Source organism: Egretta garzetta, unplaced genomic scaffold (genome assembly GCF_000687185.1).
Source record: "Egretta garzetta isolate BGI_Z169 unplaced genomic scaffold, ASM68718v1 scaffold413, whole genome shotgun sequence".
Lineage (NCBI taxonomy): Eukaryota > Metazoa > Chordata > Aves > Pelecaniformes > Ardeidae > Egretta > Egretta garzetta.
In genome coordinates this window covers 581,667-606,140 of record NW_009259054.1, presented here as the reverse complement: position 1 = coordinate 606,140, position 24,474 = coordinate 581,667, and the positions used below count along the sequence as shown (strand labels likewise).

Below are 24,474 nucleotides of genomic sequence, written 5' to 3'. Positions count from 1 at the left end.
TCTCATTTCTCCAAGCTTGTGTTTGACAAATTGTTATGCTTGTTAACTTTTCCATGCACACCTGATTTGACCAGGGAAATAACAGGCAGCAACATTTTTCTCCAGTGTTGGGGGAAAAACATCTAATTAAGTTGATTGGCAGGTCTAGAAAACTGACAAGTTGGATAACACATTAAGCAATAATAACTGAATGACTTTGGAAAGTTTTTGCAATTCCGCGTGTACTTGGTGTCATGGTTTCTTGCATGGTAAATCCATCTCTCTGTATTTTGTTGAATTTATCTGTCTGGAAGGAACTATTAAGTAACTACCACACACACAAAAAAATCCATTTTGCTAATCAAAACACAAGCTATAAAAATAAGTAGGGGGTTCCATGGCAGAATTAGTGACTGGAATGATCTGCAATGGTTTTTTTACTTTTTTTTTTTTTTTTTAACTGGATGTAGGACAAAGAAAGGAAGCTATCTGTTCCTGTTCTGCAGAAAAGGACACAACGCCCATAGTGTGAAATCTAGTTAGATCTACTTTAAAAGACTCAAAAAACCTTTTTTATATTATTTATTTATTTCTGACAGCCAATATAGACAGAGGCTTAAATAGTAGTGGTCTGGTTTGATCTCTCAAAAGATTCCTAATGTCTGTCTTTCATGATTCACAAAGAAAGTAATGCAAGATAAATCTTGGAGCGAAGTTAAAGATTAATACCTCTTTAAAACAACACCACCACCCCTTCCCTGCCCTGCACCCCATCTTTTGAATAACCTTAATTCCAACCTCTGCCAGGCACATGACCTACTTGCTTTTGTATAGAGATTACTGACTAACAGTCATGCACTGGAGATAAAGATCTGTCAGCATTTTAATTGTAAAACCCATTTTTCAGCAATCACTAGTTCAGTCATTTCAAACTGTATTGGACTCCACTCTGACTAGCTAGAAAATGGAAATGTTGCTGTTTTCATTCAGATTTTAGTTTGGAAGTTGGAAGAACCATTCTTTGTGCTTTCAAAACTTGATGCCCTGCTATGGGAACAAATACCATAGCTGTTTGTGAGGAAAATCGTAGACTCTCAAATCGTTCCCGGAGTTAAGGGCTGGAACCCCGTCACTAAATTGATTTCTCCAGTTCTTGTATGGTGTTATGTGTTTCCAACTGTCGTGGTTTAACCCCAGCCAGCAACTCAGCACCACACAGTCGCTCGCTCACTCCCCCCACAGTGGGATGGGGGAGAGAATTGGAAGAGCAAAAGTGAGAAAACTCGTGGGTGGAGATAAAGACAGCTTAATAGGTAAAGCAAGAGCCGTGAGCACAAGCAAAGCAAGGAATTCATTCCGTGCTTCCCATGGGCAGGCAGGTGCTCAGCCATCCCCAGGAAAGCAGGGCTCCATCACGCATCACAGTGACTTGGGAAGTCAAACGCCATCACTCTGAATGTCCCCCCCTTCCTCCTTCTTCCCCCAGCTTTATATGCCGGGCATGAAATCATATGGTGTGGGATATCCCTTTGGCCAGTTGGGGTCAGCTGTCCTGGCTGTGCCCCCTTCCAGTTTCTTGTGCACCTGGCAGAGCTGAGAGCTGACAAGTCCTTGACTGGTGTAAGCACCACTGAGCAACAACTAAACCATCAGTGTGTTACCAACTTTCTTCTCATACTAAATCCAAAACACAGCACTACGCCAGCTACTAGGAAGAAAATTAACTCTATCCCAGCCAAAACCAGGACACCAACATACAAACCTGATCCTCAGTGAAATGAGAGCTGATGTAAACTGTCGGAATAAACATAGAGATGAACTTTCTGTCATGTTGTGGCTCTAGAGAGCTGCCAGAAAGTTCTGAAAGGGCAACATTTGGGGAGGGGAAGGTTTTGTGTTTACACAATGCTGGAATGAATTATAATAAACCCATCAAAAAAGGTGGAGGTTGAAAAGTTGAGTGAGAAGTATCAAAATAAATGTTGTTTATAATATCAGTGATAGCTATGCTGCTTGTCCGTATCAGTCTTTGCTTGCAAAGATTGATATTAGAATGACAAGGGGCATCGTACAGGTGGTTGGTTGAAATGTCCCTTTTCTTGATGCTAGTCCAGGAGGGGTTGGTTTTTTTCCATCAGTGATGCTTGAAAAGTACAGGCCTATCTCATCAGGCTTGCATCTGCACTAGTATGCGAATGGCATCCTCACATTCACATTCAGTGTTGAATTTTGGAGGCTTTAGTTTTTGTATCCAGAGGCAAAAGCTTCCTAAGTGGAAGGAAGAGAATCAAAGTTGCTCAGTCACAGCCTTGATGAGTTTAAATTGTTGGTGGAATTATAATACAGACAATGCCTTTTCTGATTCAGTATAAGGTTATGCTCTTGAAAAATACATACCTACTGTCCACCAAGATAGAACTTCTCCTGTTCTTGGTAATGTGGATAGATAAAAGGGTAAACCGAAAGTATGGGGGATAAAAGGAAGAATGAGGACCCACTAGCATTCTACTACTTTTTCTCTTGGGGTATTAAATTTTCTCTAGTGCTGTAAATATTTACTGAAGGCACAGAAGATACACATGCATTTAGTAACAAGACAGTTCTAAGCAAGCTGTATTAAACTCTTTGAACATCTGATATGGACTTTGTCAGAAACAAGATGTTTCTAAGTTCATGTGCCTCTGCATACTGCTCTAGTAGCCTGTATTAAGAGCTGCGAAACAACTTGATAATGTTAGTCTTCAGTTACATTTTTTACTTTTCCTGTTATTTGGCAGTTTGAGAGGACTTTTTTTAAAAAAAATTTTTTTCCAGCAGCCAGAGAGTAGGATTCTTCGCAACCATTGAATTATGCTTAAAAGGGCAGCACATATTAATGGGGGTAGAACATAGATAGTAACCTGGATCATCGTGGTTCATAATAGTGAGAGAATAAGGTGCCAGGATGTGGATGGGAAACAATTTTAGATTGTCGTTCTTAGTTCTTGTCTTTTACTACCTATACATACATTCATTGGTTTAACTGATACATTTCACCATTCCTCCTCTGCTGCAGGTTTAATTTCTAGGAGTGCATGTAGTACAGACCATACTTTGTGAGCCTGGAATAACTAAAGAGTGAAATGATAGCTAAATCTTACATGCTTGGAAAATTTAGCCTACAGATTTGGCAGTCTTATGTACATTTTTACAAATTGGAAAATGCGTATTTCTGAGTACAGCTGTCCTGCGTTGCACCAAAAAAGTGATTTTTTTTTTTTTTTGCTCAGTTGAGTAGTATACTAACAAAGCTGTAAACATAGTCAGTTAGAACCTTTTAATAGTGGACTACTATAGTCCTGTAGTAGTGGACTTTCTGAAGTATTCAGATTCACATATCAGTTGTTTTTCTTTAATTCTTTAAGCATTGCTTCAGAGACTAAGTGAATTATTTCAGAGTTACAAACTGTTTGATATTGTAGAGGGTATTAGATGATTGCCACAAGTGACAGAATAAAATTTGCCTGTGGCCAGTCTATGTTTGTGAAATACTGATCACAGGTGGTTTCTGTTGGCAAAACTATGTTGCCTTCTCTCTTAATTTTCCTTCATTATTGTTTTATTTAGGCTCTGGAATGGATTCATGACAATGGGGAGTTTTATTTATCCACACATACTTCCACTGGCTCTAGTATCCAACATACTCAAGAGTTGTTAAAAGAACATGAAGAATTTCAGATCACAGCAAAGGTAAAATAAATAAATAAAGTCCCCCCCAAAAAACCCCAAAACCCAACAAACCAAACCCCAAAAACGAAGGATGTGTCCATCGAGATTTGTTTACTTGCAGTGGCTCTTTCTCTGTATTTCTGCTGGGAACAGAACAAAAGAAAAGATAATCAGAAATAATCACTGTTAGGGGAGGTCCATCAGCCCTATGTGCAGTTGATTTCTTATGATAGAATTGTAGTGAGATAGCTTAAAAATCTTGCAGGGCATTTGATTTCAACTTTTATGTCTTCATGTCTATAGATTACTGCATGTTGACTTAGGATAAAAATACAGCAAGGCATATTATTGTTCAGCTGTGATTTAATTAGAAGGTAGTAGAAAAATTAAAACTTTAATAAAATGAGTAACCTAACAAGTAAAGTATTCTGTGATTTTGCTGTAACTTTTTGAGCCATGGCAGCATTATGTTGTTCTACATATCTGGAGGCCCATACAGAGATGCAGATGCCACTTGTGAAACTTTAAAGTTTTCACATGTGAAAGACAGGCAACAAGTGTGTGACTGAAGTACCTGAGCTTACGTAACCTTGTCTCTTTCTTCTTGTCACCTGTTCAAACTGTCACCTGTTTCCACATCTTGGCTCTCCAATCTTCATAGAGAAATAATAGGGCCCAAGAAAGTGAGCAGCTGTTCATTTGTCTGAAGGACCACTTCAGAAGAGAAGAGACTTGGAGATAGAGTTGGTTGTGGGGCATGTGGGAAGGGAGAAAAGAGAATCCAGAAAGAACAGAGATTACTTTTGCTTTTCAAACGAGCATTTTCTTCCTTCCTTCTCAGTTTTGCTCCAGCCTTTGTTTTGCTGGATCCCTTCCAGCATGCAGGGCACCACTGCCCCCCCTTGTTTCCTCTGTCAGTTGGCGGGTGACATGGGTGCCCCTTTTGAAAGGATGTTGTTAGTGCCACTCCCTTGGCAGTTGGCTACCTGTTGGGAGGATGTAGCAGCCCTTGCTAACTCCGTAGTGAAAAGAAATGCTCGGATGAGGGACCATTAGGAAAGAAAAATAATTAAAAAAACCCCACACACACTGTTGGCTTTCCAGCTGACATAAAAAAGTCAAGTTCTTATTGACAGTTTTGCTTCACTCCCTGTTACCATTTGGTCTGACATGGTATCAGAGAGAAAAAGAGGTGGAGGTGTAAACGCATCCCTTGTGGATGAGTTAGGATTTACATAAAAGAAAGTGCATAGTCTTAGGCAGCTTGTTAATGGGAAAAGCACGTAGTTACAGATTTGGTGGTGGCTACTTGTTTTCTTAGTTTCTCTCAAAAAACTGTGTGACAACGTAAGATAATATAAAAAAGATCTAAAGAATATAGTCTTGATCCATTAAAGTGTAAAGCATATAACAAGACTTATCTCCATCTCAACATTTCAGTGATGTCTGAAGGAGGTCTTGAGACTGTGGGCCAGATCCAATACCAGTGCTTCAGTGGTAATGAACAAAATGACCTCTTTGGCATCCAAACCCCTTTGTATTGATGCGAGGAGAATACCCATGCTCTAAAAAGCTTGCCTAGCAGAATTTAATCTCTGGGTTAGATATGGAGCACGCTTTTGAAAGAAAAATAAGCAACCTGCTTCTATTCATTTGATTGTGAAACCTACATTCATCTTGTGCTATTTTTCTTAAGAAAAAGGTATCTGTTTAAAGGAGTTCTGGGAAGAGAGAAGAGGAAGCTAGCTCTTTGATGTCATCTCCAACTGTACTTAGTAGCAGGTTAAGCAAAATGACCCCCTTCATGACAGGTAGAGCTAGTAACTGTTCGATATTTTTCCTGTTTTCATAGCAAACCAAAGAGAGGGTGAAGTTGTTGATACAGCTGGCTGATGGCTTTTGTGAAAAAGGGCATGCTCATGCAACAGAGATTAAAAAATGTGTCACAGCAGTGGACAAGAGGTACAGAGACTTTTCCCTGCGCATGGAGAAATACAGGACCTCTTTAGAGAAAGCTCTGGGTATTTCCTCAGATTCCAATAAATCGGTAAGAAAAATTTGAGTGTGATGACAAACAAACAAGCTTTGCTTGCATTTGACTTAGCTATTGTTTTCTCCTGTCTCCTTCCTTAATCAATTCTTCCTTTCCTTAATAAAGAGCAAAAGCTTGCAGCTGGATATAATCCCAGCCAGTGTCCCTGGGTCAGAGGTGAAACTGCGCGATGCTGCTCATGAGCTTAACGAAGAAAAACGGAAGTCTGCCCGCAGGAAAGAGTAATACATTTATTTATTTTTAATCAATGAGAATGCATAAATCAATTCTGATAATGAAACAACTGTCGTGGCTTATCTGGCAGCTTAGAAATTGGATAAATGGTAAAAAGAGAGTGACATACTCAATAGCTCCTATTGCCTTTTTTTCACATGCTTGTTCTCGCAGATAGTTCTAGCATGTCAGAATCTTAAACTTTCAAAACTATGTTAGGCTTCTTTTAACATGATTTTTTTCTTGTTAGAAATAATGTGAGATAAATGTGTAAGGGGAGGAGGGAGGACGAAGTTCAATGACTGTAGCAAGTAAAAAACATTTGAAAAAAATTCCATCTCCTTCCCCATTTCTTTTTGCGCTGGTTAGTAATGGAGGGATGTTATTACCTCTTCTGTTTTCTTTATCTGTTGTCTCTCTTCACATTTCAGTTCTCAGATTTTTCTTGCAGCAGTGGAAAAAGCAAAAGCTGATGAGGAGAAAGATGTATTCTGGTTATTATGCATTCATAATGATCTAACAGACTGAGATTTGATTATTCTTTCTGTTGTCACCTAAGGTTCATTATGGCTGAGCTAATTCAGACAGAAAAGGCTTACGTAAGAGACCTCCGGGAATGCATGGATGTAAGTTTTTTCTTTTTTTCATTAATCTTTGAAGACAGGATTCAACTCGTTGCTTTCTGTTTCTTTCTGCTTTTAACAGAATATGTTTAACAAGTATGATTGGTTTGCAGTCATAGGACCAAATTAAGTATCTTTTCCACTATTAAGAAACTTAAAATTACATCTGATAACAGCCACTTTGGAATTCATCCTGTATGTTTTGCTTTTGTCAGTACTGAGTTTCAGCATTTGCTCTTTTCCCAATTCATAAATATGTGAGGCTTTTTGTTTTAGAGAGGGGAGGGGAAAAAGGAGGGGTTTACTTTATTTGCTTTGCTAGCAATAGAGAAGAGCTTGTGTTAATTCTCTTGTTATCTGTATCACATGGTCTGCTACTAGCTGACTTTTTGAATAGAAATTCAGAGAGATTCCATGGAAAAGTGCCCAGTAATTGTCATGCTGAAGCAAGTAACGTTCAGTGCTAGCTGTTGCACAAAGCATGAACTTCTAGACTGCAGACATGACCTTGATCAGGAGTATCCTGAAGCATTAGAGGTTGTCAGGAGCATTATGCATTTTAAATGATGAAGTCTTAGGGACTATGTTAAATTGTCAGTTTTGGAACTCAGATTTTACTGTCAAAATCACAAGGTATATTTGACACAGCAGGTACTGTCACAATTGGAGATAATGATGCTACATGATCTTTCCCCAATTTCTCTCCAGGAATGCATGCTTATAGATACCTGATACTTCTGTTTGGAGTTTATCATGACTTTCATGCATCTTTTTTGTTCTGGGCAGACATATCTGTGGGAAATGACAAGCGGAGTCGAGGAGATCCCACCTGGTATTGTAAACAAAGAACACATTATCTTTGGAAACATGCAGGAAATCTATGAGTTCCACAATAAGTGAGTAACTTATCTTTCTTTTCCATATTATTGCTAAATCCAAATGATGACCTGAGGGATTTCCTAGTGAAAATATTGTGCATATGAATAATGGACGCTTGAATAGAAAATCTAAAATATTTCTTCTCGCATTGCTAAATTGTTTCAGTTGTTGCTTTTTGCAGCCAGGTAGGTACACCATTAGGAACTGTCTTTCTCAGTCTCAGACATCTTTTAGCTTTGAAGAAATTATTTGGATACATTAAGATTTTGCTCTAGGTTTTTCAGTTGTCCTAAAGAGATGGAAACCACTGAACTCAAAGGAATACAGGTATAGCACAAACATCAATTTAAGACTGTCATTCCTTCAGAACCTTCACTCCTGATTTCCAAGTGTGACTGCTGGTGCAAAAGAGTAGGGTTCCCTCTTCTTCCCTGGCTCTTCAAAGCTTCTGTGGAGATGCCCCACCATTGTTGCATTTACTTGAGTACAGAGCACAAAAGAGACTTGTCCACTATGTTTCTTCTGAGTTCCTGGGCAGATTTGTATACAGAAGTCTCGCTCTGAATCTTGCATCTTTGTTAATTCATTGGTGTTTGTATTGTGTTATGATTCTCTTAAGTAATAAAATATACCTAGCATATTCCAGAACTTGATTTTACATTCCCTTCTATGCTTTGTGATAACTTGAGCAACCAAAAAGCAGTCACCTCTGTTTTCTCTTGGGATGAAGGCTAAACTTCTCTTGAAACTGAAACAGTAGGAAACCTTTTTGATGGAGGACAGCAGCAGTTATTAAATTTGTGTACTCTTATGCATTAACTGCATGTCTTCTGGATCAATTTCTGATCTTCACATCAGAATTTGTATTGAATTACATTTTATATTAGCTGTGGTATTAGACATTTTTATCCATTCCTTTTATCTTTATTTCTTTAACACATGCTGTTGGTATGAATTACAGCAAGTTTTCTAACCGCCTTTATTCACAAACAATAGATCAGTATCAGCTACTCTAATGAAAATGTTTCATGTGCCTTATACTGTCTCTTTCTTTTTTACCCATAGTATATTCCTCAAGGAGCTGGAAAAATATGAACAGTTGCCGGAAGATGTTGGACACTGCTTCGTTACATGGGTAATGAAGTCAGACTTATGTTTAGAAGTAAGAAGGGAGATAGGAAGCAAGAAGGGATGGATTTTTGCTATAAGATCCCTTTTTAATTTGTAAAATTTATAAAAGTACCCCTTCCTTCAAATTTGAGTAAAAAAGTGTGTAACTTTGGGGGAGAAAAATTAAGGCACTACTGTCAGATGCCAGTGCGTAGCTGCTCTTGAAGTTATGTAGGTTGCCCAAACCTGCATTCAGGTTTGGTTTGGTATCTTTGTCTTAGCTATGAATAACCTACTTTTGCATACATTGCTATTGTTTTCAGTCTAACTTGCCTGATGTATTTTCTTATGCTGCCAGTTTGAATGGGGAAAAAAAAAATCTGTTTAGATAATTTCTTGAGAAAGAAGATATGCTCTCCGATAACTGTGTAAAAAAGTTCTTGAGATGGAAATTATGCTCTCTGATAACCTGTGTAAATTTGCGTTTTGTTCTGCAGGCAGACAAATTCCAAATGTACGTTACTTACTGTAAAAATAAGCCAGATTCTACCCAGCTGATATTAGAACATGCAGGAGCATACTTTGATGTAAGTACTTTGCGTCCATCTTTTAAAGTATGCCTTAGCAGTTTGAATCATGTGCTTGCAATTACGCTGAGTGCCTAATTTCATAAGAAAATGCAAGTTTCCTGGTACTAATGCTGCAGTTTAGTGTCAGCTTAAGAAAATCAGTTGTATATCTCACATGGTTAACTTACATTGCTCAGTTGGTCTCATAAAGCTGTCAATTCCAATGTAAAAAGTCACTGTCACATATCAGAGCAGTTCAGAACTGGAAGCAGATTCCGGCAGTAACAGCTGAGACATGAATCTTCAGCTCTCACAAGCACATTCTGTGAATCTTGATTTGCATTGTATGTAATAAAGATGGAAATCTTTGTTAAATTTGTTGGAGCACCTTCAAATTGTGATCAAATGTGGTGGTAATTCAGTTGATTGGCATTGTTCAGAGCTGCTAAACCACCCACCTTGCTTATTGAGATCCTAGGTTACTTGGTCTATGTGTAATACTCTGCTTAAGAAAGGACCAGAAGGTAGCAGCTGTTTGAGGTTTTAGGGAACTGCACTCGCTGGGGAATTTTGGCCACGCTGAAGGACTTTGTGCATTTGCTGGGGTGCTTTACTTGAATTGTGTATTTACAGATGATTCAATTACAGTGCTCTCTACCCCCTTTTGTTTCCTGCTCCACTGTGCTGAGCCACCAGCTGTGTAGTGACACCACAGATTTTTATATTTTTTTTTAATAATTGTTTGTAGAAGTAGAGGGAAGGACATAATAAAAACAAACAAACAAAAAATCCCTGAAGCTCTTGGGGTTAATTTCAGAAGTCTGTCACTGAGGAGATGGGGATTCTAAACACTGTAAGGTAAAGTCTTTCTGTGAAGCCTCTAAGTTTTCAGTGCTTGAAGAAGAGCAGATAAGTTACAGGAAATCAGGCAGATATGACCAAAAATAACCCAAATAAAATTTGGTAAATACTATTTCAAAAAAATAACTAAGGGCTCTGGTAAAACTATATTAGAAACGTGTTCTTGCCACTGCCTCCTTTAATCCCTCCGTCTTAACCAGTGTATCCAGAGGTCTCCATTCCCTAATCCACCTAAAGTGGGTTAGAAATGTGAAGACCTAATTCTGTGCACAGGTAACTTCAAGAGCTTCCTCTGTCAGACCCTGGACCACGTGAAAATGTCACGCATATCCTATCTTGGGCATTTCTGATACTGTAATTGTGGTTAGAAAGCACATAGATGCAGTGCATAACTTGCTGTTTGAAATTCTGTGGCTAAAATATACCCGATACTGTGATAAATGGCAAACACTGGCCATGAAGTTCAACCATGATCAGTACTTGAAATCTGTCATTATTCCATCTAGTTATCATCTAATTCTGTTTTCCTCCTTTAGCTTTGTGGTCTTCGTTTTTTTGTTTGTAGGTGGCTGTTTTCATTTTTAAGTGTTTGGTGACTCCTTTAGTTAGAAAATGTTACTTCGCGCTCCCCCTTGTGGGGGAAAATGCTTTCTGTGACTATTAACGGTTCAACGAGCAGGTGACGCTAAGAAACCACCTCAGCCATCCTGGCTGTACCCTGGAACACTGAAGTTAATTTTTTTTTTCTCTCTTGCTAGTAAAAAAAGAAATACAGATTTTAATTTTTTTAAAAAAAGCGTTGCCACATGTTCAATAACCCTAATCATTGCTATTTGTATTTAGGTTTGTTGAAATGCTTCACAGGTACCCTTGGAGAGGTGATAGTCTTTTGTTTGTGCAGAGTGAGCTGGCAGGTGCACAAAATAACCATTTGCTGTGGCTGGAATATCTTGTCATCCTGTCTTTTTCTATTTCTCCTTGTTCAAATAGAATTTGTAGTTAATGTATATTATCGCATAGCCCACAAAGTAGTCTAGATCTGAGCGTTGGTGCTCACAGTCCTCAGTGTTTGTGTTTTTCATGTAGGAGATACAACAACGACATGGACTGGCCAACTCTATCTCCTCTTACCTTATCAAACCTGTCCAAAGGATAACAAAGTATCAGCTTCTTTTAAAGGTCAGTATTAATTCTGAGTTCTTCATCTGATTTCGCTGGTTTTAAGAAGGCAAAGCTCTTGCTGAAATCAGTTTTTTTTTTTTACTCTGCATTCTGAGACTACAATATCCTGAGCAGCATCAAATATTGCTGCAATATTTTTTAGGCGGCCACTGAAATGAAATACGGCATAAATAAGCAACATTTTGTCCAGATTCCCATAAATCAAAACAGATAGCGCTCTACTAATGTTTACTTAGAAAATCTAATTTGCATTTCCAGAGTAAAAAAGTAATTCATAGCCATAAAGACAGGCACATTTTTGTAATGGGTTCTGCAACAAATTTTGGCAAGCCATTAGCTATGTTTATGGTATGAAGTACTGTAAAATACAGACATTTTTATATATTTGCTTATATATATAAAAACTATAATATAAAATATCTATAAAATATATAAATACGTATGTGTATATATGTGCACACACTGAGTACCTGTAGAGCTGTTGCACGAACAGTTCTTACTTGTGATGTTGACTGGAAATGTGAAGTAAATAGTAGCTGTTAAAATAAACAAAACTTTTGGAAACCTATAGTTGGAGCTTTCACTCAGTGGACAGATGTCTTGTTGACTGAGCAGCAGTGTTCTTGAACTGTGCTGGGTCTCTGTTAGGTTGCATTGCTCGTTTTGTAATAGCTGCCTACAGAAGCACTGTAACTGATCTGTGTCTCCCCTTTCTGCTTGAGAACTGCCATGGATGATTGTTTTTAAAATTTCTCAAAAACACTGCAGGCTATTTCAGGTCAAGTTGGATGGAAACAAATCTGTCATTTTTAACTGAAACATATTGTCTGTTCTCCCCTTGCAAAAAGGTGCAACTTGATTAAGTTATAACTTAGAAAAATGCTCTAGGCTGTGCTGTTTCAGACATTTTGGGGTACTGATTCCAATAATTATTTTTTTTAAATTTTAGAAATTGGCCTTAGCCAATACATTATTGAAGTGATGGGATAGATCCGTTTTGCCAGTCTTTGCAGAGCCAGATGGCTTTGCTGCGTAGTAAAATGTATTTTATGCATGGTTGCTGGGTTTTCTTTTTCTTTTTTTTCCCCTGTAAGAAAAGAGATGCAAAACATGTAAAGATGGAGAGCCCAAAACTTGAATGATCGCTGAAACATTTTGCAGTTCTAGAAGTTCTGCTTATTTTTCCAAATGGTATTGAAGCTGCTCATCTTCTGTGCCTCCTGGAGGATAATTAGTTACATTCACTTTTTTGTGGAGTTGTCATGCAAAAGTTGAGTGTGATGATGTAGTGATTTTCTGTGATGGTGGTATTGGCCGTTAAATAAACATAGTGTAATGATGGTGATAGTAGGAATCACCTGGCTTTCTCTTTAAAAAGGAAAAGAGAATTTAGCCTGAGGGAATGAATTAAGTGGGCGTTTTGAATAATGGAAGGAACATAATATATCCTTTTGGTTACGCAAGCTACGTTTTACCTTGATACTGTTCAAATGATTAAAGGATGTGAGGAAATTTGAATATCAGCTCAGGTGCTGTTATGTTAATATCTGTGGGATGTTGAAAGGGCAGGAAACTGCATCACCCTAAATTCCACTACAGCATTTCAGCATATTCCATTCTCTAACTTCTGTCCATTAGTTAATGGTTGTTTGTATTCAGAAGTTTTGTCTGTAGGATGTATTTAACTGTGCGCACACAGAATAGAGTAATTCACTGAATACTTGAAATGAAACAGTGTAAATCCTTTTATCAGCAGTAGTACAGAGCAGGTCTTTGGTGCAGTGGGGCCAAGACTGACGTGGCGGGGGGCGGCGGGGGAGGTCCTTTTGTGCTGTCCTGCTTTCCACCATCTTCATGACTGCGTTGTTCTGGGTGTTGATGTAGCACTGCACCTGATAGCTGTGTCTGCGCTTATCAGAAAAAATGTTGTCCTTAATGCAGCTTTTAAAGATTTCTTACTGAGCAGATGATCTTGTTTAAATTAGAGGTGGGTAGCTGAAAGCTTGGGCTGCTCCTTGAAGAACAGATAATGATAAATACGAAGTATGCTGTCATGTCATGGACAGAGTAAGAAGTTCAAAAAGATTTACATGCCAAAAATTATTCTTTGCTTGTTAGAAGTAGTATTTGGTTGTCTATCCTATTAGTATAGAAACACAGGATAGAGAGTACTCATGTCTGCTTGTCTTTTGCAGGAGCTGCTCACGTGCTGTGAAGAAGGTAAAGGTGAGATTAAGGATGGCCTGGAGGTGATGCTTAGTGTGCCAAAGCGAGCCAATGATGCCATGCACCTCAGCATGCTGGAAGGTAGGATTCAAACTGGCTTTCCAAGTCAGTCATATGCTGTAGATTATCTTGGTTAATAACTTTTTATATTATTATATGTGGAGAAGAGCTGAAGAATGAACATTTTCTTATCTCTGGGTTTGTATTTTATAATGCCTTTTATTTGGAGGTATATAAAATGCAAACTTGGGAAAACTAATTGTGACAGACAACTGGTACAGTTTTGTTAATTTTTAAATGTTCTTTCATCCTGATCTATAGCTATGCCACTGCAGATTTGAAAAAATATGTAGGCTAACAAAGTTTTCCACTACTCACCTACAATGTAATAGGTTAATGGTCAGATACAATAGCTTTGGCTACATGTTCTAACCAGTATCCTTGGCTTCTTTATATGAGGAGTATAAGCGTATTAGAGGTGATTTTGCTGATTTATGTATCAAATAATTGGCTCCAAGAAGTTTGTCATTTTCACATCTGTTTGCTGCCTGTTCTGTAACAGACTTCTGGTTGAAATGAAATGTCTATTCTGGCAGTAAAATGTCAGCATAAGCCAGTTTAGCCTGAGCTTTAGCCAGAATAGCATAATCCTGTTCATGGCAGACAGTGGAGGTTGGATGTAATTGCTTCTGTGTGCTTAAAACAACTTTCTGCCAAAATTGGTTTTGTAATTGTCACGTTATCGTGTATGATGGTGCCATCATACATTTAGCATTAAAGGTGTTTTTCTTTGCTATTTATTTTTTTGAGATAAAAGCAGAGCTGCCTTACCTTGCAGCTGCTGAATAAAGACTTACAGGTGCTTTTAGACAATATTCCTTTTCCTCCTCTCTGCCTTCTGGTAGTAAAATGGAGCTTGTCATGGAATTTCCAGTATCGTGCAAGTTGCTATAACACTCATCTTGGTTGGACATGTGAGCCTTGATCATGTGAATGTTCAAAATCACCTTTCTTCTGTGATTTTAAACAATAGCAATGTTGGTCAGTTTGCAGGATCAGTTCCAAATGCTTTGTTCAGGAGATGGTGTTAGTTTAAATGCTGACCAGCATTGGTAGTAATCTTTTAACACAAGGAATGTGAGACTGGAGAATATCCTAGTGTTTTACATAAGTTGGTTTTGTAACAAATCGTGCGTGTATTGTTGAGTCATCTCATGTTAGACAAATATAGTGAGTGAGCACATTTCCTCTTCATGTCTCTTTATGAATGAACATCCTGGTGCAACTTGCCTCTGATGCTCTCCATACTGTTGCCCTGTTTAGAACAGGGAGAACTGTTGTTTTCTTGAGAATTATGGTGCTCTTCTGTTCAGAGAATATTGGCAAGCAGTATGTATTTAAAATGCAGTTTAATACCACTCGGAAGAGTATGGTGGACTAATTTCTGTTGTCCTGCAACTCTAAAGCTCTGTAGTAAACTGGGAGAACAGAGTACCACTACAATGGAAGTAAAACTGTTGATATTCTCAGTCTGCATATTTGTTATGTCTCAAAATAAGTAATCTAGCTGCTATTTCTTTATTGTGGATCAATGCTGGAGCGACTCAATAGCAGGCTGATCACATGGCAACAGCTCCAAGCTGCAATCTTTTTTCATGCCCTACTGGAACATGTTTGCGTGCTCATTGCGTACATGGTAGGGAAGGTGTACCACCAGAAAAGGTGGCATTTGGGAGCTTGCATATATCAGAACAACCTGATGTGTTCTCTGTGTCCTTGCAAGTTGTCCGCTTAGTACAGTGACAGAAAGCTTATAAAAGAAATAATTTTCATCACAGAAGAGGTTACCAGAAGCTGACATAGAGAGATCTGTCATTTGTTGAAATACTTCCAGAAGAGTTGATAAACTTCTTAACAGTTGGATCTCTAAATTTAGACATAGACTTGAGATACAGGTACCTTTAGAATACTGCAATGTTGAAATCCAGTCTTGTTTTTAGTTTTGCTCCCTTGGAATCCCATCATTTGCAAGCTGTATTTGGGAAAAAAAAATCAGATAGATCACTTAATAAACAGAAGCTGTGCTTTTTAATTTCCTCATGTTATCAGCGTTTCATGGTGAACCTTTCCTTTCCCTGGGTTTTTAGGCTTTGATGAAAATATAGAATCTCAGGGAGAGCTCATCCTTCAAGAATCCTTCCAAGTGTGGGACCCCAAAACTCTAATTCGAAAGGGAAGAGAGAGGCACCTTTTCCTTTTTGAGATGTCCCTGGTTTTCAGTAAAGAAGTAAAGGACTCCAGTGGAAGGAGCAAGTACATTTACAAGAGTAAACTGTTCGTAAGTATGGGAGAACACATGATCATGTTTAGAAAACTGTCCAGATTAAGCTCAGATTATTTAAATGCACCTGAAGAACTACTGTAGTGCACTGAAAGAGCAGCCTTGGAATGTGTAGACTGAATCTTCTAAATTTGCTGCTTTGTCATGATTTTGAGGAGAAAGAGTAGGCTGAAAGCAACTATTGAAGGCTACATGTCAATCTTGGTGTGTAAGGACAAAGGAGAATCAAGATTGGGCTGGACTGATTTTGTTTTAATTGTGTGTATGATTGCTGGCTCTTTAAGGCTCATTTGTATAAAGCAGAATGATGGAAGGAGTTGACAAGCTGCCTTCATCGTACTTGTTTGTGAGTGATGTTGTAGTAATATCCATACTAAGGATTCAGTTTGGTGGATATTCTACATATACTGATCTGGAAAGGCAAGAACTCCTTGTTATGGAAAAGTTCATTCCAGAATGCTGCTGACACTAGTAGTCTTACAATAATATTGGGTAAATAAAATTATAGCTCTTATGGTCTACTCAAGGGATGTAAAGATTGAAATGTTTATCTCCCCATTTTAGAAAAAAAAAATCCACTCTTGCTTTACTCCTCTGTAGCATGTATGCTTTACAAAATGTGACCCTGGAATTCATATCTTTCCCTTCCTGTCTCATTGGATGTCTTGGGTGAGAGTAGTATTCACACACTGTAAATTTAGGTAGCCAAGTGAGAAGACAGTCTCCCATGGCTTGCTCTGCATCTGTCAGAGGCAAGATTAGCTTTTCTTCTAGACAGTTTAGAACAAGTACTTGAAATTACTTCTCAGAATCATGTTCTAAAAGACATTAGTCTATTGATCCTATTGGGATATATGACTAAGTCTAGATCATATAAATACTGAGCCTTTTCTCCCTGCTTCAGCTTCTTTTCCTTTGTTCTTTCCCCCTTCCCACCTCTGTGTCCAAACTGGTAAAGCAGGTTCGTTCAAAAAAACTTTTTTTCCCCCTACCTTACTTTGCATATTCTGTCACTTCATTTCCAACACTTGCTCTCCTTCCTGATATAAGGTAGCTAGCAGGTAACAAGGCTGCAGCTGTTTTGTTGACCACACCTTTCTTTGGTGCTCTCAAGAATTTGAAATACAAAAATCTTCTGGTGTACTGCAAAGTAACATCAGCTGCCAAGGCATTATGTGGGAGGAGAGACAGAGCTAAAGAATGGGTCCCGTAAGCTTGTCATGTCACTACCTCTGGCAAGACTTTAGTAATAGCCTTGGGTCCTAGAGAAGTTACTGGAAATCTTAAAGACTGTCATTGTGCCTCATTTTTAAAATACAAGCATATCTTTTTGTCTTCATTTTCTATTTGGCAAAATATCCTGTAGTGCAGCTTACTACTACAGCAATTCTTACAGTTTGATCTTTAGAAAAGGCATTCATGCAGATGTTGAAAGCACATGTGTTGATTTGAGCTAAAGATCTTTTATGTGCCTTATCCTGTCTCCTGCCTCTGGAAGGTGGTGTTACAAAAGTGAGGTCCTTCTCTTACTTTCGGTGTGATGACCATCATGGTTTCTCCGGCACAGGATACTCAATGGCATGACTATGTTAGTGGAAGAATGTGTTAATGAACTCCTTTGGCAAGGGATAAAGTGTCCAAAAGCAAATGTCGAAGGAGAGCTATGGGAACAAGGCAAGCAGGTGTTCCTTTGCCAGAATACTCCCCCAGTCACCAGGAACTGGAAGTTCAGGGCATCCTCACCTGAATGTGGTTTCTAGGCATTCAATAACCCACAACGGATTTTTCTTCCGTGAGCTTGTCCTTGGACCTTGTGCAGACTTCTAGCACTTGCAGTGTCTGTTGGCAAGGAAAGAGCTGTGTTGCTCAGCCACATATTGGGCACAGGCCAACCTCCATGTGTTGGGTTTTGAACCTGTCTCCTTCCCACTAGTTTCATTTGCTGCCTACCAGTATTGGAAGGAACAGTGAACAACGTATGTCGACTTTGCCACTCTTCACTGCATTGTCCCTCAGTTGTCCCTTGTAAAATTAATAATATTCATAAGTGTACCAAGGCTTCTAAATTTACTAGGCTTTAAAAAATGAACAGCGTTAGAAACTGTACTGTCTTGCCTTTTCAAACTTTATATTGGGCAGTGCGGTAGGGTATATTTTCTTTGAGTTACATAATGTAATGTTGGAGTAAATATTTTACAAGCTTTTTAACACACGTAGGAGTTGGTGGTGGTCCAGTTTAAAACACATCACAGACTTACTTAGAAGTATTTCAGTGAAGAAGATTCCATTTTGCCACAAGGGATGCCAGAGGTGAAAGGGGGATTTGTTGGGTTCTTTTTAGGAAAAAAAAAACCAAAACCAAACAACAAAACCAGTAGGCATCCAAGTGAGGAATGAAAAAAATTACCTTTACACAGGTACTGTGTATCCAACGTCTCTTGTAATGAGCTGTGTATGTGGTAGTGATGATGCATATGAGAGGAAAAATACAGCTTCTAATATGATGCTTAGCCACTGTCTTTTGGAGTGAGGGTTCTTGTAGTTTGAGCTATATTTCTTAGTTTGCAATTTTTTTTAGGAGCAGAGTCTATATGAATTGTTTAACTGGAAGCCAATTCACATGATTGAGGTGGTGTTCCAATTGGAAAGTGAAACATTTTGGGTGATAATTAGCTATTAAGGTCTGACACTAGGACATTCCCCAAGACTGATTGTTAATGTAGTTGTCCCACAAAATTTTCCAGGGAAACTGCATTTCTGAATTATTTAATCTGTTTCAGAGGGAAGGAAACACACTAGGAAAGGTTCTTTCGGCAGAAAAGAGATCAGAGTTTTAGAAGATATCAAGAGAATTTATAAGCATATCTTATCAGAGAGGAAACATAAAAATCAATAAGTAATGAGTGTTCCCCGATGGAAATCAACAAGGAGAAAAGCCAACACTTATTTTTTTACCAAGTACTTTTTTTTTAGAGTTGTAAGGCTTTTATTGTGAAGTCAAAAATGTAAAATAAGCAATTTGGTATTTCAGATTATAAATGCTATTGTTTCTTGTTACTTTACAGGAAAAAGTGTTTAGCTTGCAGTTCTTCCCTTTTTGAAGAAACCCCACCACTGCCACCAGAACAAAGGATTCTCACTGGCATATGAGTTGGACTTAAGCCTATAACAATCTCTTTAAATAGCAGAGCTCAATTATTTAGAATATCAGCATCCCTTTGTGGCTTTTGAGAAAAAAAAATTCCATGTCATCCTAACAAATTTTTCTTCATTCCAGACTTCTGAACTGGGTGTCACAGAACACGTAGAAGGTGATCCCTGCAAGTTTGCTCTCTGGGTTGGAAGGACACCAACTTCAGACAACAAAATTGTTCTCAAGGTAAGTTAAGCAGATATGCTTGTATGGTCTATACTAAGTCTTGTAGTTGTCGTTTATAATTTTTGGGAAGGCAACAACTGATGACTTTTCCTGCTTTGAGAGGGACAGCTGCTGACAGATGATGTTTCTTCATGTGTAAAGGATGTGGTGTATATCCAACTCACATGGCTTGACAGCAGAGGGGAATCTGTGGGGTCTACTGAAGGATTAAACAAATCAGAGTAGGAAGAAGTTTGATCCCATGGACTTCTGTAACTTGAAGACTTCAGCCACTAGCTAACAGAGCAACTGATATGCCACAGACAAGTCATGGCATAGAATCATAGAATAGTTTGGATTGGAAGGGACCTTTAAAGGTTGTCTATAGTCCAAACGCCATTGTTCAAGGTGTTATTCCTGGAATTCTTTAAGTAAGTCAGTCTACCCTGTCTCACATGAGATGCATGCCGGGCTTTAGCCTTCAAGTTGTGAATGAGGAACCTGAATCTAAAATAAAATGCTTTTAAATAAACAATATTAATAATATTGAGAAGTGTAAAGTAGTGTTGGCAATTCAAAATGAAGACGACTAGCTTGAGTTTCCTTTTTTATGTTTTCAAAAATGATCCACAAAGTCATTCTTCATGCCTTCCTCTTTGTGTTGATTAGCTGACTGTACTTGTGCATATTCTCTGTAATAGTCCATTGTGGGGGTTTTGTGTCTTTTGCATATCAAAGGCATCCAGTATAGAGAATAAACAGGACTGGATCAAACACATCCGGGAAGTGATACAAGAAAGGACCATTCATCTGAAAGGAGCACTGAAAGAGCCAATCCATATCCCCAAAACCGCACCAACAACAAAACAGAAAGGAAGAAGGTAAGTAGTATTTAAAATAATCAGATATCTTTATATACACAACAGCACTCTTTCTTCTATAGTGTTGCATTTCTAATGACTCTTGCTGTATCGGAAAAAAACAAGAGCCATTGTGGCCAGATTTATCTTATAATTAATTTCCAGTTTGCTGAAATGCTGAATTTGTTGAGATTCCTGCTCTGAACAGTCCCTGGCTTGTGTACATTCAGTCGTTACAGAAGGGATTTGGAAGTGCAGTACAGGATAGCTGTAAATTTTTAGATTTTTACAGTTGTTATGTGCATGTGTTATTCAGGTCCTTGGTTTCTTTTCACATTGCTTAAAATGTGTGACTGAGTAGTCTGCTTGCTAGCTTTGGCTAAGTGGCTGTGCAAGTTTCTTGCCATAGTTCTGGCTCATTGGTTGTTGCCTTAATTCTACAGGATGTAGACCCTGAGCAAATGAATCTATTCTCTTAAAGCATAAAACAAAGTATTAAGTGCTGAATATTTGATTTTTTGCATCAGTTAGTCTGGCTGGTGTCCGTTGCCACACTGTCTAGGTGCCCCTTCTTAGAGTTGCAAGTAGGGAACTAACACGTTACAAACACAATGCTAATACTGTAATGAAAACTGAATTATTTGCAGAGACGGCGAGGACCTGGACAGTCAGGGAGATGGTAGCAGCCAACCAGATACTATTTCAATTGCCTCACGAACCTCACAGAACACTCTAGACAGCGATAAGGTAAGTTTCCCAGGCATTGCTCTGTTCTGAGAGCAAATTTTTCATCCCTTAATGTGAGTTAGCACCCAAGATTAGTCTTCAGTACCTTCAGAGAGGAAGCATGGAAATATTCAGTCTCTTAAAAATAGCTGTATGTAACAGAGAAAACGGGTGACTGTTTAAATCTAATAGGTTGTGAAGGAATTATGTTTGTTCCAAACCGAAACCATTTGGTCCCCTCTCTTCTGCAAATTGTTTAAAGCTTTGACCCAGTGTAAAAAGAAAGCTTTATTTTCCATAAGACGATACTCATGCACAGAATTTTTCTTGATGTCGGTCTCAGCCTTTCTGAAAGCACACCATCTGCTTTTTGTATTAGCTTGAGGTTGGTGGTTGCCACGCACTTACTTTTGTGAAGGAAAAGCACTATCCAGTGTTCATGGGTTAGAGAGTAAGCATCCGCTTTGAGCATGATAGCCGATGGAAGTCAAAATATAGAGGAGTAGCCCACAACACTATCATATGATACTAGTGCTAGTGTTTTCTTTCCTCTATCTCTGTCTATAGATTCTGGCTGCGTTATCCCATAAGGATAACACAGCTGGAGTTTCTCAAGGGTGGAAGAAAGGCATCAAAAGAGTAACAATTCTTACATGAAACATGTGTCTGTTACTTTGGAATTGAAAGAATATTTCTGGCAAGTGAGAAGTGTTAGGACCTTGGAGGGAGGTAGAGATGGATAGTGGAAGTTTGTAAAATGGAAGAATGAGTTAAAACATAGAAACTGCATAGCAAATTACTTGAAAACATGGTTAGGGATTTCTGGCCTGTTACCTCACTGGGTAAAATTGTTCTGATGAGCCACTCAAACTACACAGCTGAATAATCTGTATATTACAGGGGGTAGCTAAGTGAATGGGTTCTCAGAGTAATATTTTGACCATTCCCATTGTCACCTAAAAGAATGTTAGTTTTCTGTATTTTTGTATGTCACTTAAACTCAATGGTTTTAATTTTTCCATGTAAAGAAAAGGAAGGCAGAAGGCGCTTAGGGTTGCAACTATCTGCTTATGTATTTACCTTGTGCATTTGTACTGAAGTTGGTCTGTAGTTTTGGTGGTGGTTTCTTCTAAGGATACCTGTAGGAAACAGTGGTTGGTTAGAGCAAGAAAAGAGTCTTTCAATGTCTCGTGTTTTGCTATTTTATTCTTTGCATTCTTACTTACCTATCTAGTTATTTATAAAAACCGTATTGTGCATACTAGCAAAAAGTTTTGTTCATTTTTCTTTGTGTTTGTAAAACTTCGGGTATTCTATCACACTCCAAAGCAAGACATGCTCTTTCTGATTTCCCTGCTTGTTGGTTAAGACGTCAAGCTTTGTGCACGCAGTCTGGCTGGATTGTGCTTCAATTCAAATGGAGGTGATGCAATCCATCCCTGCCATGCACAACCGTTGCCCCTGTAAAGTTGTTGTTGATGTACTGCTTACTGGGGAATAGCATGGGTTGTCTCCTGTTGCTCGTCATGTAATGTTTCATGCATCATGTGAGAATTGCTAAGAAAGTTGGCCAAGTGAAATGCCCTCGGGTTGGTTAGTGAGTGTAGTGTTGTTTTTAAAGTAGTTTTGAGTTCTCACATTAGTGTATAAGATTTTTATTAGACTTTTCTTTGACAAGGAAAGCAAACTCAAAACTGGGAGACTCTCTGGAAGTTACTTGTGCTATGTATTGTATGTCCAAGGAGAAAATATACTGGGTACACTTTTAAAAATGTGTGAATTAGCAGAATAGCTTTTTTAATGTTTGTATTGTATGTTTTGATTTTTTAAATATATTAAGAAGAGAAAAATATTAATCTCTTCAAAAATACAAAAGAAATATTATTAAGGAATAGTAACAAGCAGAAGGCCAGTGAAATCTGTAGGATTTTTGCTGAATCTGAAGTAATCTCTCACTTTGTATGTTGAAAATTCATCAGCTGAAGTCCATTTGGGGTTTAAAATTGACTCTGTTTTCTTAGCGTAGATGCTTGAGGTATATATGAATGTCTTACAGAGATGGAGTGAAACAGCTTTAGGGATTTTTAGGTGCTGTTGATGTGGTTAGCCAGATGGACCAGTGGAACTCCTCGGTCAAATTTGAAGCATGTCCCAAACTGAGATGGGATTTCAAGTTGAGGAACATTAAAAAATAACAAGTAATTTAAAATAATATTAATTAAGTGGCAAAAATGTTTAGCACTGTATCACTTATTATGCTGTTGCTGAATATTTTTCTGTTCATGTGTATCCACTACTGTGATTAAGAAAAGACAACAAATAGCAAACATGTCATACTAATCAACAGCCAAGTAAAACCATTCTTTTATTTTCTCCAATTATATGTTCAGATAGTTGATTCTTTTAAAATAAATGTTTTGGTTAGAAGTGCTAAGCTGTTATGCAGGGAGAATATCAAGAATTAAATCCTTTATCCACAACTCAATATTCTTTCTGACCTCCTCAGAGATACACTTTGAAAGGGCTAAGAATACTTAGCCTTGGTAGTAAGTGGTTGAGTATTGTCCAGATGAGCTTCCTTCCTTGCATCCTGTTTTCTGACATAAGTGGTAATACCTTAACAACGGAGAATAACTTCATGATTAGCTTTTTTTTGTTCTCCACCCTGGATTTTTGGGCTAGAATTGTAACTTTTGATTGTTGGCTCCACTGTTGCATGTTGCTTTTCAGTAATGACTGGGATGATGCAATAGTCCATATGTTTATAAAGCTGACATCCTTCCCAGCGTCATGTCATCTGAAAACTATATTGGAAAGTGGAATTAGAATTCAGAGTTGTCTTGACAAATAGGAGAAATGAATTGGCAAAATACAATGCAATTTAATAAGAGTATGTTTGAGCTAATGTGAATAGGTGGAAATAGTTAACTACCAATGAAAACAGAGTATTGAACAGTTTTTAAGAAGATGATGTAGAATCTGTAGAGGCTCATAAGCTGTTTGTTATTTTAACAGTGGGATGCAATTATGAAGGGGGGTGAAGCAGCTCTATATTGGCTTGTAGAAATAGGGTGCTGAGCTGCAGGGCCCAGGCCTCATTCTTTACTCAGCACATTTAAGGACTCTACTAGATACCACATACAGTCTTGAGTACAGAGTTTTAGCAAATTAATGAGCCATTGGAATAGTTCCAGGGGAAAGAATAAAAAAAAAGACTGATTAGATGTCTACCAAACATAACTTACAAGGCAAGATACAGAGTTGGGACTAATCACAGAATCGCAAGGGTTGGAAGGGACCTCGGGAGATCATCTAGTCCAACCCCCCTGCTAAAGCAGGCTCTGCTAGAGCATTCTACACAGGACTTTGAATATCTCCAGAGAAGGAGACTCCACAACCTCCCTGGGCAGCCTGTTCCAGTGCTCTGTCACCCTCGAAGTAAAGAAGTTTTTCCTCATATTCGACTGAAACCTCTTAAGTTTCAGTTTGCACCCATTGCCCCTAGTCCTGTCACAGGACACCACTGCAAACAGACTGCTTCCATCCTCATGACTTCCGCCCTTAAGATATTTGTATGTGTTGATAAGGTCCCCTCTCAGTCTTCTCTTCTTCAGGCTGAACAAGCCCAACTCTCTCAGCCTTTCCTCGTAGGGGAGGTGCTCCAGACCCTTTATCATCCTAGTTGCCCTCCTCTGGACTCTTTCTAGGAGTTCCTCATCTTTCTTGAACTGGGGAGCCCAGAACTGGACACAGTACTCCAGGTGGGGTCTCACCAGGGCAGAGGAG

At 38.4% G+C, this 24,474-nt stretch overlaps 1 protein-coding gene across 1 annotated transcript in view; it reads left to right on the top strand.

Moving 5' to 3' along the window:
* Window positions 1-24,474, top strand: part of TRIO (trio Rho guanine nucleotide exchange factor) — a 185,023-nt gene that overhangs the window by 84,423 nt on the left and 76,126 nt on the right. The window contains 13 exon segments of the mRNA XM_009635132.2: window positions 3,586-3,708; window positions 5,540-5,734; window positions 5,846-5,961; window positions 6,513-6,579; window positions 7,363-7,472; window positions 8,521-8,590; window positions 9,063-9,152; window positions 11,082-11,174; window positions 13,373-13,484; window positions 15,551-15,741; window positions 19,022-19,123; window positions 19,841-19,983; window positions 20,610-20,709. Of these exon segments, the coding sequence (XP_009633427.1) occupies window positions 3,586-3,708; window positions 5,540-5,734; window positions 5,846-5,961; window positions 6,513-6,579; window positions 7,363-7,472; window positions 8,521-8,590; window positions 9,063-9,152; window positions 11,082-11,174; window positions 13,373-13,484; window positions 15,551-15,741; window positions 19,022-19,123; window positions 19,841-19,983; window positions 20,610-20,709 (1,512 nt within the window).